The sequence below is a fragment of the Labeo rohita genome, chromosome 12 (assembly GCF_022985175.1).
Source record: "Labeo rohita strain BAU-BD-2019 chromosome 12, IGBB_LRoh.1.0, whole genome shotgun sequence".
In the NCBI taxonomy this organism is placed as follows: domain Eukaryota; kingdom Metazoa; phylum Chordata; class Actinopteri; order Cypriniformes; family Cyprinidae; genus Labeo; species Labeo rohita.
In genome coordinates this window covers 9,095,782-9,109,607 of record NC_066880.1, presented here as the reverse complement: position 1 = coordinate 9,109,607, position 13,826 = coordinate 9,095,782, and the positions used below count along the sequence as shown (strand labels likewise).

Here is a 13,826-nt window from a genome sequence, read left to right as displayed (position 1 = left end):
TTGACTGAAATTAATACTGTATATGAAGACGATAATTTATCAATATACAATACAAGTTAAATATAATAAAAATGAGGCTTCTGTAAGGCCTGAGCTTTAATTTCTCACAATTTAACAAGAAAACGTGTCTATTATTAGCTTCTTTAAAGCTTTGGAATATTGCTTTTATGCATTTCCTCCTTAATTATGTTACAAACTTTACTCCTAGTCAAAATAATGTGCAACTTAAATGCCCACAACAACGTAGTATCCAATATTCTCAGGTTACTGAGTGTGTGCTTGTCTGTGCGTACGTACGTGCACAAATGGCAGCATTAGAGTGATGAGGGAGGAGGAGGGGGGAAGACGCATGTCGTCACGGGCTTCCTCTTCCAACACATGACATGTTTCGTTACAACTGTGAAACCTAGAAACGTTTTAGGCGGCTGTATTGATCATCAGGTGATTGCGGCTTTGACATCAGCTCCATATGGTAAGTGTCTACAGCGGAAAGATGTCTCATCTCAGAATCGACTGATCGTATGATTTCTGATCAGCTGGTTAAGTGTGTCCGTCTACGCTACGGTCTGTGACTGTGTACACGTCGCATTGCTTGATATGAAAGCGGATAGCCTGCTAGCGAGCTTAACTTAGACCGGGATTAGTAGTTTAAAGGGTTATTTTAGGTTTAAAGTGTCACGTCGCAGTTCGAACTCATAGTCTGATAAAATACGGGTGATTTTCTCTCAGCTGTTATGTGATTATCTGGTCAAATTCAAACGCTTTCAGTTAAGCGTGGTGAAATACGTTACTATGAGAAAAGTCGCTAATGTCAGCAGCTAGCACAGCTCTGCTAGTGAGGTATTGTATTATTATGAGTGTGAAAATGTAGCAAAGTATTCATTCAAGGCGAAAACTTTATGGAATTAAGAAATATTATGTAATATCAAAGCATAATAGAGTTGACGCTGTCGTCAACGGCGTTTTCAGTTATGGTTTTAACGGCTCTGTTTAGGTGGTTTGAATCGGTATCTAAGATATACTATGTTTATAGATATGTTTAATATTTACTTACCGGTGTGAGGAGTCTCATATCTCTTTTAATAGAGCTTCAGAGGTTATTGTTTATTAGGAGAAGATGGAGTACGTGAGATATGAGTTGTACATATGATACAGTAATTATAGAATTATCATTTAGGTAAATGCTAAAACATTTTTTGGTGAACTTAAATATTATGAAACAATGAAAGGCTTAATTCTGCTTGGTTATATGTTATGACAAATAATAAAAATGTGTGACATTTATTTTTTGATATATGGAAGTATTCTACACTACCAGTCAAAAGATTTTTAATGTTTTTTTTTTTTTTTTTTTTTTTGAAGAAGAAGTCTCTTCTGCTCACCAAGCCTGCATTTATTTGATCCAAAATACAGCAAAAACTATTTTTTATTTTTTACTATTTAAAATAAATGTTTTCTATTTAAATATATATTAAAATGTAATTTATCCCTTTGATTTCAAAGCTGAATGTTTAGCATCATTACTCCAGTCACATGATACTTCAGAAATCCTTCTAATATTCTGATTTGCTGCTGAAAAAACACTTATTATTATTATTATTATGTTGAAAACAGCTGAGCAGAACTTTCAGGTTTCTTTGATGAACAGAACATTCTGAAGAACAACATTTATCTGAAATATAAATCTTTTTTTTACATTATAAATGTCTTTATTATCACTTTTGATCAACTTAAAGCTTCCTTCCTAAATAAAAGTATTAATTTCTATGATTCTTTCTCAAAAAAATGACACTGACTCGAAGCTTTTGAATGATATTGTATAATGATAGTGTATAATGTTACAGAAACTTTTTATTTCAGATAAATGTTGATCTTAGGGTCTTTCTATTCATCAAATAATCCTGAAAAAATGTACTCAACTGTTTTAAATATTCACAATAATAAAAAAATGTCTGTTAAACAGCAAATCAGCATGTTAGAATGATTTCTAAAGGATCATGTGACGCTGAAGACGAGTAATGATGCTAAACATTCAGCTTTTAAATCACAGGAATAAATTACAAAATATATTTAAATAAAAAAAAGTTGTTTTAAAAATATTTCACAATATTACTGTTTTTGCTGTATTTTGGATCAAATTAATGCAAGATTGCTGAGCAGAAGAGAATTCTTTAAAAAACATTACAAATTCTACTGTTCAAAAACTTTTGACTCGTAGTGTATATAACCTTTCTCTCTTTAGCTATTGTTTTTACAGTATAGGTGTTAAAGCACTTGTGTAAAAAGGGTGTGAATGTTTGAAGTGTTTCGGTCAAATAAAAGCCTCGTCTATGTGAGAATAGTTCCCACGCATCCTGTTGCTCTAGAGAGCAGACACAGGTGGACAACCTGTCAGTGTAACACAGCGCTGCCAAAATGCTGGTCTTTTGCACCATGGCACTTGATCTCTTGTTGGATCAAAGATTGCTGAATCGTATCGGCTGGGAAGCAGCCACCTGTCCTTTAGAGATGAGATGAGAATCGCTGCATGCAATGCGATCCGGTGAAGTGTTTTGATTCTCTGCTTAGATCAGTAACAAGTTTGCTCGTATGTTTAGAGTAGTTTAACCATGCAGAACTGTAATGCACAGTTCTCTCAAAGAGCTGGGGGGCAAGGTTATTTTAAAGTTGTTTTAACTATAAGATCGGGTGTTTTCAAGGAATCGCAGGGCTTGTGTGAGCTTGCAAAGCATGTGAGCATCAGGTGTGCTACCCAGAAAGCATTTCAGTATGCTTTTTGCCATGCCATATGTGCCAGGTTTCAGGTTGGTGGTGATATTTGCGAAAGGTTGAGACGGATATCCAACGTCAAAGAAATGAAGGATTCATTGTGTGTCAGGAAATTCACATGACTCTGGCATGGTAAAGTCTGCTCCACCTTACTATTGGAAAGTGTTCAGTATTTGATAGCAATCACAGGCCTCAGCCTACACTAATTCTGCTCAGGTTACATCTCTCATCAGACCCCAGAGAAATCTCTGGACTGAATAACAATGTTTGTTATTGTCGTCTTTGAAGCCGGGATGAGATCATCCAGCTCATTAAAATCTAAAGTTCATGTGCAATTACACTTCTCAGTGGGATTTATAGTGATTTTTTTTCTGCTAGAAATGGTTTTACAGGCCCAATATGGAGGTGTGACCAGAAAGTACTGAAGAACTGCTCACATGACACTCTGTGAAGTCAAGGCTGTTTTTGTTATTATGAATATGGAAAATGGGCTACCTTCTTTTGAAATTCCCCATAACAGTCTTCCTGGAAAAATACAGAAACCGTTTTTAATAGTCCAATTTTTCAATTCATTTTCAATTCATGTTTTATAATTTCATACTTAATAACCACAGTTTGCTTGACTAACCATGTAAACATCATCATTGTTGATGTCTTTCCCCCAACTTTTCCCCACATTATTGTTATTTTAGTTAAAAACGGGTTTCCGTCTTCCGTCTTCCGTCTTCCAGCCTGTTTTTCCAGATTCATATCGAGCAAAGTGCTGAATCATTAAAACAAAGTAAAAGCCGCTTGATAATGTAGTACAGATGCTCAGTTTTCCCATTTGCTTGGCCGTTGTCCAGTTACACTCTGAATGTAATTCAACTAATGGTAATTTCTAGACTAAAAACAGATGACAGACATTACCCAAACTCATGTTACAGAATAATAGACAGCATGGGTTTGAACGGGTTGGTTTGTTTTGGTGTCTGTCTGTTTGCAGGGGTGGATAGAGCGATGACCCCACCCTGCCTGGCCTGTGGGACGTGTAGAGTGCTGCGTGGGCTGGAAGAGCGGAGAGAAGTAGCAAAGGATGGGAAGGAGGGTATGGGGCCTTTGCCAGGGCGTCTCAACGGCTGTGCTTTATGGCTCCCTGGCTCTCTTCGTCTCCATTCTCCACAACGTCTTCTTACTGTATTATGTGGAGACCTTTGTGTCTGTTTACAAGATTGACAAGTTGTCGTTTTGGGTGGGAGAGGTAAGTTTGTTTAATGGTATTCTTAAATTATTCAGGATTCTTAAGTTATGTATTTTTATTATTTTAATATTTTTATTATTTTTATATTATTTTATTATTAACAAAATATGTAATTGCCTATGTAAGAATTTCTTTAAAAAAATGTATTTTATACTACAAAATAGATTATATACTACAAAAACTAAATATTTAAAAAATAGATTTTAAAATGTTTGCTGTTCCAAAATTTGAGAACAGTAAGATTTTTGTCATATTTTTGTTATTATTAAAAAAGAATCTTAATATGTAAGAATTTCTTTACAAAAATACTACAAAAGTTTAAAAGCAAAATAATTAAAAATGTATGTATTTTTAAATGTTTGCCATTCCAAAGTTATTTTTATTGAGCAAAGATTAATTGATTATAATTGTATTTTGTATTTTTGTATTATTTTTATTATTCATTTATTATTTTATTTTATTTTAGATTTCAATTATTATTTTAAATAAATAATCTTAATATGTAATTGTCTATGTAAGAATGTATACAAGATACTACAAAAAAGTAAATAAATAAAATATTTTTAAATGCCATTCCAGAGTTCGGGGTCCCTGAGATTTACTTTTAAATTATTACTTTTATTGAGTTTGATTAATTTATTAAATTACGTATTTTTATTATTTGTATTTTATTTGTATTTTTTTTATTAATTATGTATTTTATATAAGATTAATTGATTAAATTATTTATTTTGTATTATTTTCTTTTATATTTTTATTATTATTTAAAAAAAAGAATCTTAGTAAATAAAATATTATGAAAAAATATATTTTTAAATGTTTGTCATTACAAAGTTTGGGGTCATATATATATATATATATATATATATATATATATTATTATTATTATTATTTTTTTTTTTTCTTTAATTATTACTTTTATTGAGCAAAGATTAATTGATTATATTGTTTTTATTGTTTTATTATTATTTTATATGTTTATTATTATTTTTAAAAAATGATCGTAATGTGTAATTGTCTATGTAAGACTTTCTTTACAAAAATATTATGAAAATTTATGAAATAAAATAATCTATAATAAATATGTTATTTTATATTTTCTTTTCTTTTTTTAAGGAACTTAATATGTAATTGTCTACGTAAGAATTTTAAGAAAATTCTGCTTTGCATCACAGGAATAGATTACATTTTACATTATACATTTTAAAATATATTCAAACGAAAAGCAGTTATTTCAAATTATATATATTTTTTCACAATATTACTGTTTTTACTGTATTCGTGATCAAATAAATGCAGCCTTGGTGAGAATATGAGACTTCCAAAAAAAAAACCCCACACAGACCGCAGATGGTTATAATTATCTGAACTACTTATTAATTATATAATTGACAAAATTAATTATATTTGACAAAAATACATAAGCCATTCTAAGTTTTTAACATATTTTTCTTTTCTGTTCATAGACTGTGTTTCTGATATGGAATAGCCTGAACGACCCTCTTTTTGGGTGGCTAAGTGACCGCTCGTTCCTGAGCTCTCCTCAGTAAGATCATTCACTCACTTAAAATCTGAAATCCATATTTCGGTAGGCACATATCTCATTAAAATCTCTGTGTTTGATTTCTCAGGTCTGGGTCCCAGATCACATCCCCTGAGGTGGTCCTGAAGCGTCTGCAGGCACTCTCCCGCAGCGGGCCTCTCTTCGCCCTCTCGTTCCTGGCCTTCTGGGTGGCCTGGACCTGGCCCGGACTGCAGTTCCTCATTTGCCTGTGCCTTTACGATGGCTTCCTCACGGTGGTCGACCTCAACCACAACGCCCTCCTGGCCGACCTGGCCGTGTCTGCACATGACCGCACGCGCCTCAACTTCCACAGTTCCTTGTTTAGTGCGATGGGCTCGCTGTCCGTCTTCCTCTCGTACTCCTTCTGGAACAAGGAAAACTTCTACTCCTTCAGACTCTTCTGCGTGACTCTAGCCGCTCTCTCAATGCTAGGCTTTTTTGTGGTTTCACGTCTCCTGCGGCACCGTTTTGAAAATGAAGTCCAGCCACGCAAGAACGAGAGCCAAGCACTCACTGAGTAAGAGTGTTATTGTTTCGCAGTGTTAAATGTTACTTGTCGTTTAGCAGTTACTTTTCATCTGAAGCAATTTACACCACACTAATTGCAGAGCCGGTCCCCGTGGAGCAACCTGGGGTTAACTGCCTCGCTCATGGGAGGAATGTTGATAGCGCTGGAAGTGAACATGCAGTATTTGTGTTACCAGCACAGCTTCCTAAAGGAATATTTCACCCAAAAATAATCATTTTGGCATTGCTTACTCAACCACATATTTTTCTAATTTATACTACTTTCTACTACGAAACATAAACGGCAGTATTAGACAGAATATCCAAGCTTCTGTTTTTTTTTTTTATACAAAAATTGAGAGATTGAGATTTATCCATTATCTGAAACCTGAATAAGCAAGCTTTCCGTTGATGTGTGATTGTTAGGATAGGATGATATTTAGCCGAGATACAACTATTTGAATATCTGAAATCTGAGGGGGCCAAAAAATCAAAACATTTAGAAAATCGGCTTTAAAGTTGTACAAATGAAGTTCTTAGCAATGCATATTACTAATCAAAAATTAGTTTTGATATATTTACAGTAGGAAATGTTCAAACTTAATGGAACATGATATTTACTTAATATCATAATGATTTTTTGCATAAAAGAAAAATCAATCATTTTGACCCATACTTTTGGTTATTGCTATAAATATAGCCATGCTACTTAAGACTGGTTTTGTGTTCCAGGGTCACATATACTTTAATATATATATATATATATATATATATTAGTATATTCAATTATTATTTTAATTGTAGTTAAAGTAGTTAAAGTTCTAGTAATTTTGAGTTTTTTGTTAGTTTTGTGTATTTTTTTTTTATTTCTATGTAGTTTCTAATTTCAGTTTTAGTTATTTTAGTTCATTAAATTAAACTAAATGAAAATGAGATGTTGCATTGCAACTAGCTGAAATAAAATAAGTTTAGGCTAGGTTTCTAAATATTTTATTTCAGATAATGTTTATTTTAAGTAACAATTTTTATGGTTATAGTTTTAGTTAACTATATTAACCTTGCTGGAGTTAAGGATAAATTTTATTATATATTTGGGATGTATTTTTAACTGGAAATATAAACTATAAATATAAATATAAATATAAATATTATAATAAATAAAAATAAATAAATTGAGTTTGGAAATATAAATCACTATTTTCTGGTATGGAAAAAAGGAGTTCAAACATTCTGCCTTGCATCTCATTTTGTGTTTCAGTATGGAGTTGAGTAAATGAGCACTTTTAAAAAAAAAAAAAAAAAAGAAAAAAAAAAAAAGCTGCTCCTGTATCAGTTAGGCAACCTCTGCATTAAAATGGCTTCAGTGTATTTTTTTATTAATTAATCAAAATTATATATGTGGTTTAGCAGGTCGCTTGTTGATATTGTAAATATTTCAGCTTTCAAACATATAATCAGATTAAATTTCAGGTTTCAATTCATGGCAACAGTTTCTGTTGAAATCTGTAGAAAAAAGGAAGTTGAAAGTTTTGTTCTGTATTATTTATTCCACCCACACAGTATTGCTCAAGTTGTGTGTTTTGAATTTGTTAAATCTGTCGTCATCTTTGTTTTACATTTTTTTTTTCATTTCACTAATTCAGTTATCCACATTTGTCTGTTTTGCACTTTTCTAGTTGATAGGCTACAAGCTTGCTAGCTTTTGAAATGCTAGAACTGAAACAAACGTCATATTAATACAATAAGCCATTTGTGTTAATAGTGACAACTTGTTTTGCTTAATGAAAATTTCATCATAAAATCCCTCTAATGCACAAACTTAAATGGCTTATTGGTTTTACAAAATAAAGGTTATCCGTGTTCAATAAGTAGTAACATTAAATAATAATATGTAGGTCTGGGTAAAAATAATTGATATCTCGATTATAATCGATTCTCGAAACAATGTTGATTCTTAAATCCCAAGAATCGATTAATCTAGCCTGTTTTCAGTTAGGCTTAATGAATGGAACATTGTAGCGCGCATTATAAATAACAGCTTGTAAACAACGTAACATCACATTTACCTCAGAAAAAAACGTATTTGGTGGCCATATACTCAGTCAGCTAAAAAAACGAATTCATGAAGCATTTGGCTAAATATATGCACCATATAACATTTATATACATGTATTTCAAAAAACAAATTGGAGTAGAAATACAACTATGTACTTTAAAGTTAAGTTTTAGTTTAGTATGATTTTGAAACCTTCAGTATTATAGTAACGTAGTACCGGCTGACTCTCATGTATATTTTACGGCATTAGTTGGGATTTTTTTTTTTCTTTGAGAAAATTTGTGTGTACTCTACCTGATCCAAAATAATTAATATTGAATCTGATCAAATCAAAATCAAATTGCAAGCTTGTAAAACAGAATTGAATTGTGAAATTTGTCAAAACCCATTCCTAATTGTCTTCTGGCTATTCGTGGTTGCTTAGGCAATGTAGAAATTTGTATTAATATATAAGTTAATCCAGTCAGAGTTTCAGTAAACTTTTTAATAATGTATTTTTTCCCCCTTATATAAATTTCCCCTCAACTTTTTTTTTTTTTGTTTGTTTCCCATTATAGACTGAGTGTCGGTCAGGCTCCTTTTACCTCACCTGAGAAGCCAGTCACTCTTGGAGAATATCTAAAGCAGCTGTCACGCCACAAGAACTTCATGTGGTTTGTTTCTATGAACCTAGTACAGGTAAATATGAGCAAACATGCACTAAAATGGTACTGTATTTAATCATCTAATTATAGAACCGATTATATATGGTTTTTCTCTACCCCACCATCTGCAGGTATTCCACTGCCATTTCAACAGCAATTTCTTCCCTCTGTTTTTGGAGCACCTCCTGTCAGACCGTATCTCTGCCTCCACTGGATCCTTCCTGCTGGGTAAGGCAAAAAGAAATCATTCACATTCATATTCTTTTAATACAATTGAAGTCAAAAGTTTACATACACCTTGCAGAATCTGCAAAATGTAAATTATTTTACTAAAATAAGAGGGATCGTACAAAACGCATGGTATTTTTTATTTAGTACAGACCAGAAAAAGATAATAACAGTTGAGTTTATAAAAATGACCCCATTCAAAAGTTTACATGCACTTGATTCTTTATACTGTGTTGTCACGTGAATGATCCACAGCTGTTTTTTTGTTTAGTGATAGTTGTTCATGAGTCCCTTGTTTGTTCTGAACAGTTAAACTGCCTGCTGTTCTTCAGAAAAATCCTTCAGGTCTCACAAATTCCTTGGTTTTTCAGCATTTTTGTGTATTTGAACCCTTTCCAACAATTACTCTGACTTTGAGATCCATCTTTTGACACAGAGGACAACTGAGGGACTCATATGCAACTATTACAGAAGGTTCAAATACTCACCTAATGCTTCAGAAGGAAAAACCATGCATTAAGAGACAGGGGGTGAAAACTTTTAGAATTTGAAGATCAGGGTAAACTTATGTTGTCTTCTGGAAAACGTAAATATCTTCTGTAGCTTCTGAAGGGCAGTACCAAATAAAAACATGATATTTAGGCAAAATAAGAAAAATGTACACTTCTTCATTCTGTTCAAAAGTTTACACCCCTGGCTTTCAATGCATCGTGTTTCCTTTTGAAGCATCAATAAGCTTTTGAACCGTGATATTCTCTGTTTCTATTTTCCTGTGACGCAGGCATCTCTTACATCGCACCTCATCTGAACAATCTCTACTTTCTGACGCTGTGCCAAAGACTGGGTGTCTACCAGGTTGTCCGTGGGCTCTTCTTCTTAAAGCTGGCCCTTAGCGTGGCCATGCTCTTAGCCGGGGCGGACCACGTGTACCTGCTCTGCATTTTTATTGCTAGGTGAGAAATGCACGGTCAACGAACCCTTATGTTTTCAGACTACAGGTGTTCTGCCTCTTATGTGATATAAAATTCAAAGCGTTATGGATGTTTTGGTTATTAGTTCTTGTTTAAAAGGAGCAGGTGTGCTTTTGTTTGCTTGCAAATCCATGTGGAGACTTGAAACAGAGAACTTATTTCCATGCTAACAGACCAAGGACACAAGCTGAGAGAAAACACATATGTCCTCTCTGTATTGTTACTATATGATATTGCAAAACAGGGAGAATAGTAAGAATTATGAATTTTAAAAATAATAATTTAAACAAGCAACATATATTATTATTTATTTACAGTGTGTTTAAGTAAAATTGTTTAATTATCATGATACAGTGCATTTCTTAATGTACTGGTGTATAACTTTGAAAAACTCCACATTAGTTTACCCAAAAATAAAAATTCTGTCATTAATTATTCACATTCTTGTCGTTCCAAACCCGCAAGACCTTCGTTCATTTTCAGAACACAATTAAGATATTTTTGATGAAATCTGAGAGCTTTCTGAGTGTCTATGCAGGCTCAGAAAGCTCTCAGATTCCATCAAAAATATCTTAATTTGTGTTCTGTAGATGAACAAAGGTCTTACGGGTTTAGAACAACATGAGGGTGAGTAATTAATGACAGAATTTTCATTTTTGAATAAACTATCCCTTTAAGTCGACACTAATTGATTAATAAAAAGATGCACACTTGAGAACCGACTTAGAAAATCTTTCATCAGCATTGCATTTTGTCTGGTTTTATTTTTTTATTGCATTGTTCAAATCTCTCCATAGTAATCGTGTCTTCACTGAGGGCACTTGTAAACTTCTGAACCTGGTGATCACAGACCTAGTGGATGAGGACTTTGTGTTGAACCGCCGACAACAAGCAGCTTCTGCCTTGCTCTTTGGTATGGTTGCCTTGGTAACTAAGCCTGGCCAGACCTTTGCCCCTCTCGTTGGTACCTGGCTGCTGTGTCTCTACACAGGTGTGTGTGCAGTGAATAAACACGCATTACATGTAACATTCACATTTAGTATGTACATTGAATTATTTAGCAGATGCTTTATCTGAAGTGACTTATAAATGAGTGAAGACAAAGCAAATGTTTCATACAGAAGCCAACAACAAAGAATCTGTGTGAGAAAACCAGCTTTGTACTTATTGTTTGATTGTTTAGTATATTGCAATATATTATAAACATATTTACATGTATTATATATAACTATTATTAGTTTAAAATAATGGCTTTCTATTTCAGTACATTTTAAAATATAATTTATTCCTGTGATGCAAAGCTGAATTTTCATCAGCCATTACTCCAGTCTTCAGTGTCACATAATCCTTCAGAAATCATTGTAATATACCGATTTATTACTTTTATTATCATTATTTTTGGGTATTGCTACAAATATACCCGTGCTACTTAAGACTGGTTTTGTGGTCCAGGGCCCATTTGTGTCTCATCATGCCTTATCGTTTTCCAGGATATGACATCTTTGAGAGAAACTCGATGGCAGAAGCACCGATTGCAGCTCCTGTGCTCCCTGTCCCACTGCGTCAGGGTTGCTTTTACCTGCTGGTGTTTGTGCCCATTACCTGTGCCCTTCTCCAGCTGCTGGCGTGGTCTCGCTTCACTCTGCATGGACGACGGCTACAAAACATCAAGACCCTAAGGCAGGGTGCCCAACACAGCCACCTTATTGATGTCAAGGCTATCTAATGTTCCTGTATGCATGGGAAGAGGAAGGAAAGATGAGTCGTGGACATTCCCCAAGGCCAGGCGTGCTGCCAACAGACCTTGAATGGAGAATGGTGACGCCAAATACTGCAAGAGACACTTTGGAGAGAATGTATAGTCCTGTCCTTATCAAAAACCTGCCTTAATTTGCTATGTTGGGTATTTATATTGAGTATGCGACCAAAAATGAACGAACATAATAACCTTTGGTTTGGGACCATATTGAACAATACTGCCCCCAAACCTCCTGTTCTGAAGTTTCAATGTATAGTTATATGGGTTTATAATCAAGCCAAATCAAATCGCATCTCCTTTGCCTGTGTGTTTTAACTTTATGTGAAAAATGACACTGTGTTCTGAAAAAAGGGCATGTTTACTATAGGTTCAGCAGCATTCCAGGGATACATGATGTATGGAATTGCATGGATATCTGTGGTGTTTGTTTTATACTGTCAGGACTTATACATTGTCTTTGTGATTTGGCCAGATGTTGAAGTTGTTTTGTGGCCAGTAACATCTGTTTTTTATAACTTTTTGAAATTCATTCAGTTACTCATTGCTATCAATGATTATCATTACTGAAAAAGTATGTATATTACAGTTCACATTAATGTGTTGTACTAGCATGTATAACTTATTTTTGTACCAAATGTCCGATTTCACTTTATTTTTGTGTTTTAGAGGCAGAGTTGTCAAGACGGTAATTTATTCCTGACATTAAAATACAAATTGACTTCTCAAAGTTACAGAAATAGTTTTATATAAGGGTTTTCCAAATTAAAATTTTTACTGCCAAATTTATATTCTTAACTTTTAGTAAAAATACCATTTTTGACACATTTGTGACATTGCATTTCCTGTACGACCATTGCAAAAAACAGATGAAACGTCTTAATATTTTAGGCCTTAGATGGTTACTTTTTTGTTTGTCAACTACTGGTTGGGGCACAATGAGCACATCTGATATTTTATTCATATTTCATGGTTATTTATTGTAGGAAAAATGCAATTATCTTGGAAAATGTTCAAAGTCTGAGCTGTGGCTTAGGATGTGAGTTATTTTAGTGCTTTTGCCCACTGTTCGAATAATTTTGCTTGCAAATAAATGTTTTTTTATAGTAGTAATGTCTTAATGTTTTGTTCTTGTCTTTGCTAAATATTTACATTTTGTCTTAAATAAGACAAATTTGTAGTTACTGGTTCAGCATTAACCCATTTAAACTCTAAAATGTAAATTAATTATTTGTATTGGCCTACAGCCACACCTTGTAAAAGATTCAGTTCATTCAAAACCAATGTGCAATACTGGTTTTTCACAAAATAATTAGGTGCAGGCTGGCCATCATAGGTTCTACTCAGTACGTGCATTTATCTTTATGTATGTCACATAAATATAAATAAGTATACACCTGGTGTATGCATATAAATACTGGGATGATCCAACAAAACGAGGCATCACATGACTAAGTAGGTGCAGGTTTCAAATTACTTTTGTATAATTGGTTCCCATGAGAACACAGCGCACAAAAAGAAAAGCCTCTAGAGTTTTCAGCTCACGGTCCTTTTGTCTAAAAGATTGTGAGATACACCAACTGTGACTGTTAATCATTTCTAATAACGCTTACAGTATGAGTAAGAGTTCGTCAACTCAAAAACACTTATTAGAGATTCTCAATGTGACTTATTTTTTCCTGTACTGGCTACGTCACCTGTCGGATATTTGAGTAGTTTCCTATGTGGGAAGGACTGGATTATGTCAGCGAATTTAACAACTTCATGTCATTACAGTTCGAGTGAGAAATCCCCGTAATCCCCCCTTCTCACCCATTCCCTGAACTGATCATGTTTTGGTGATGACGAAGCTCTCTTAAAAGGGCAACAACAACTGATGCAAGTTATTCAATGAAACCTATTCAATGGGAATGTAGAAGTGGGTATGGGTTGAAAATTTATATCTTTCTGTTATAAGGTCTCTCTGAAATAAAATCAGCCAGTTAACAAATTTAAATTCGTAAAATTAGACGTTTTTGATTAATAAAAGTGGGTCTGTACTTGCGTATTTATAACACTGTAACACTTAGAACAGATCTAATAATGTTTTGG

The 13,826-nt window shown here is 33.6% G+C and overlaps 1 protein-coding gene across 1 annotated transcript; it reads left to right on the top strand.

Moving 5' to 3' along the window:
* Positions 1-344: 344 nt before the first annotated feature.
* On the top strand, positions 345-12,844 carry mfsd13a (major facilitator superfamily domain containing 13A). Its single transcript, XM_051124606.1, has 9 exons — positions 345-472; positions 3,755-4,009; positions 5,476-5,555; positions 5,641-6,090; positions 8,694-8,814; positions 8,912-9,008; positions 9,790-9,961; positions 10,777-10,970; positions 11,470-12,844. Exons 2-9 carry the CDS (start codon positions 3,845-3,847, stop codon positions 11,703-11,705), a joined length of 1,515 nt encoding a protein of 504 aa, XP_050980563.1. The 5' UTR covers positions 345-472; positions 3,755-3,844; the 3' UTR covers positions 11,706-12,844.
* Positions 12,845-13,826: the final 982 nt, after the last annotated feature.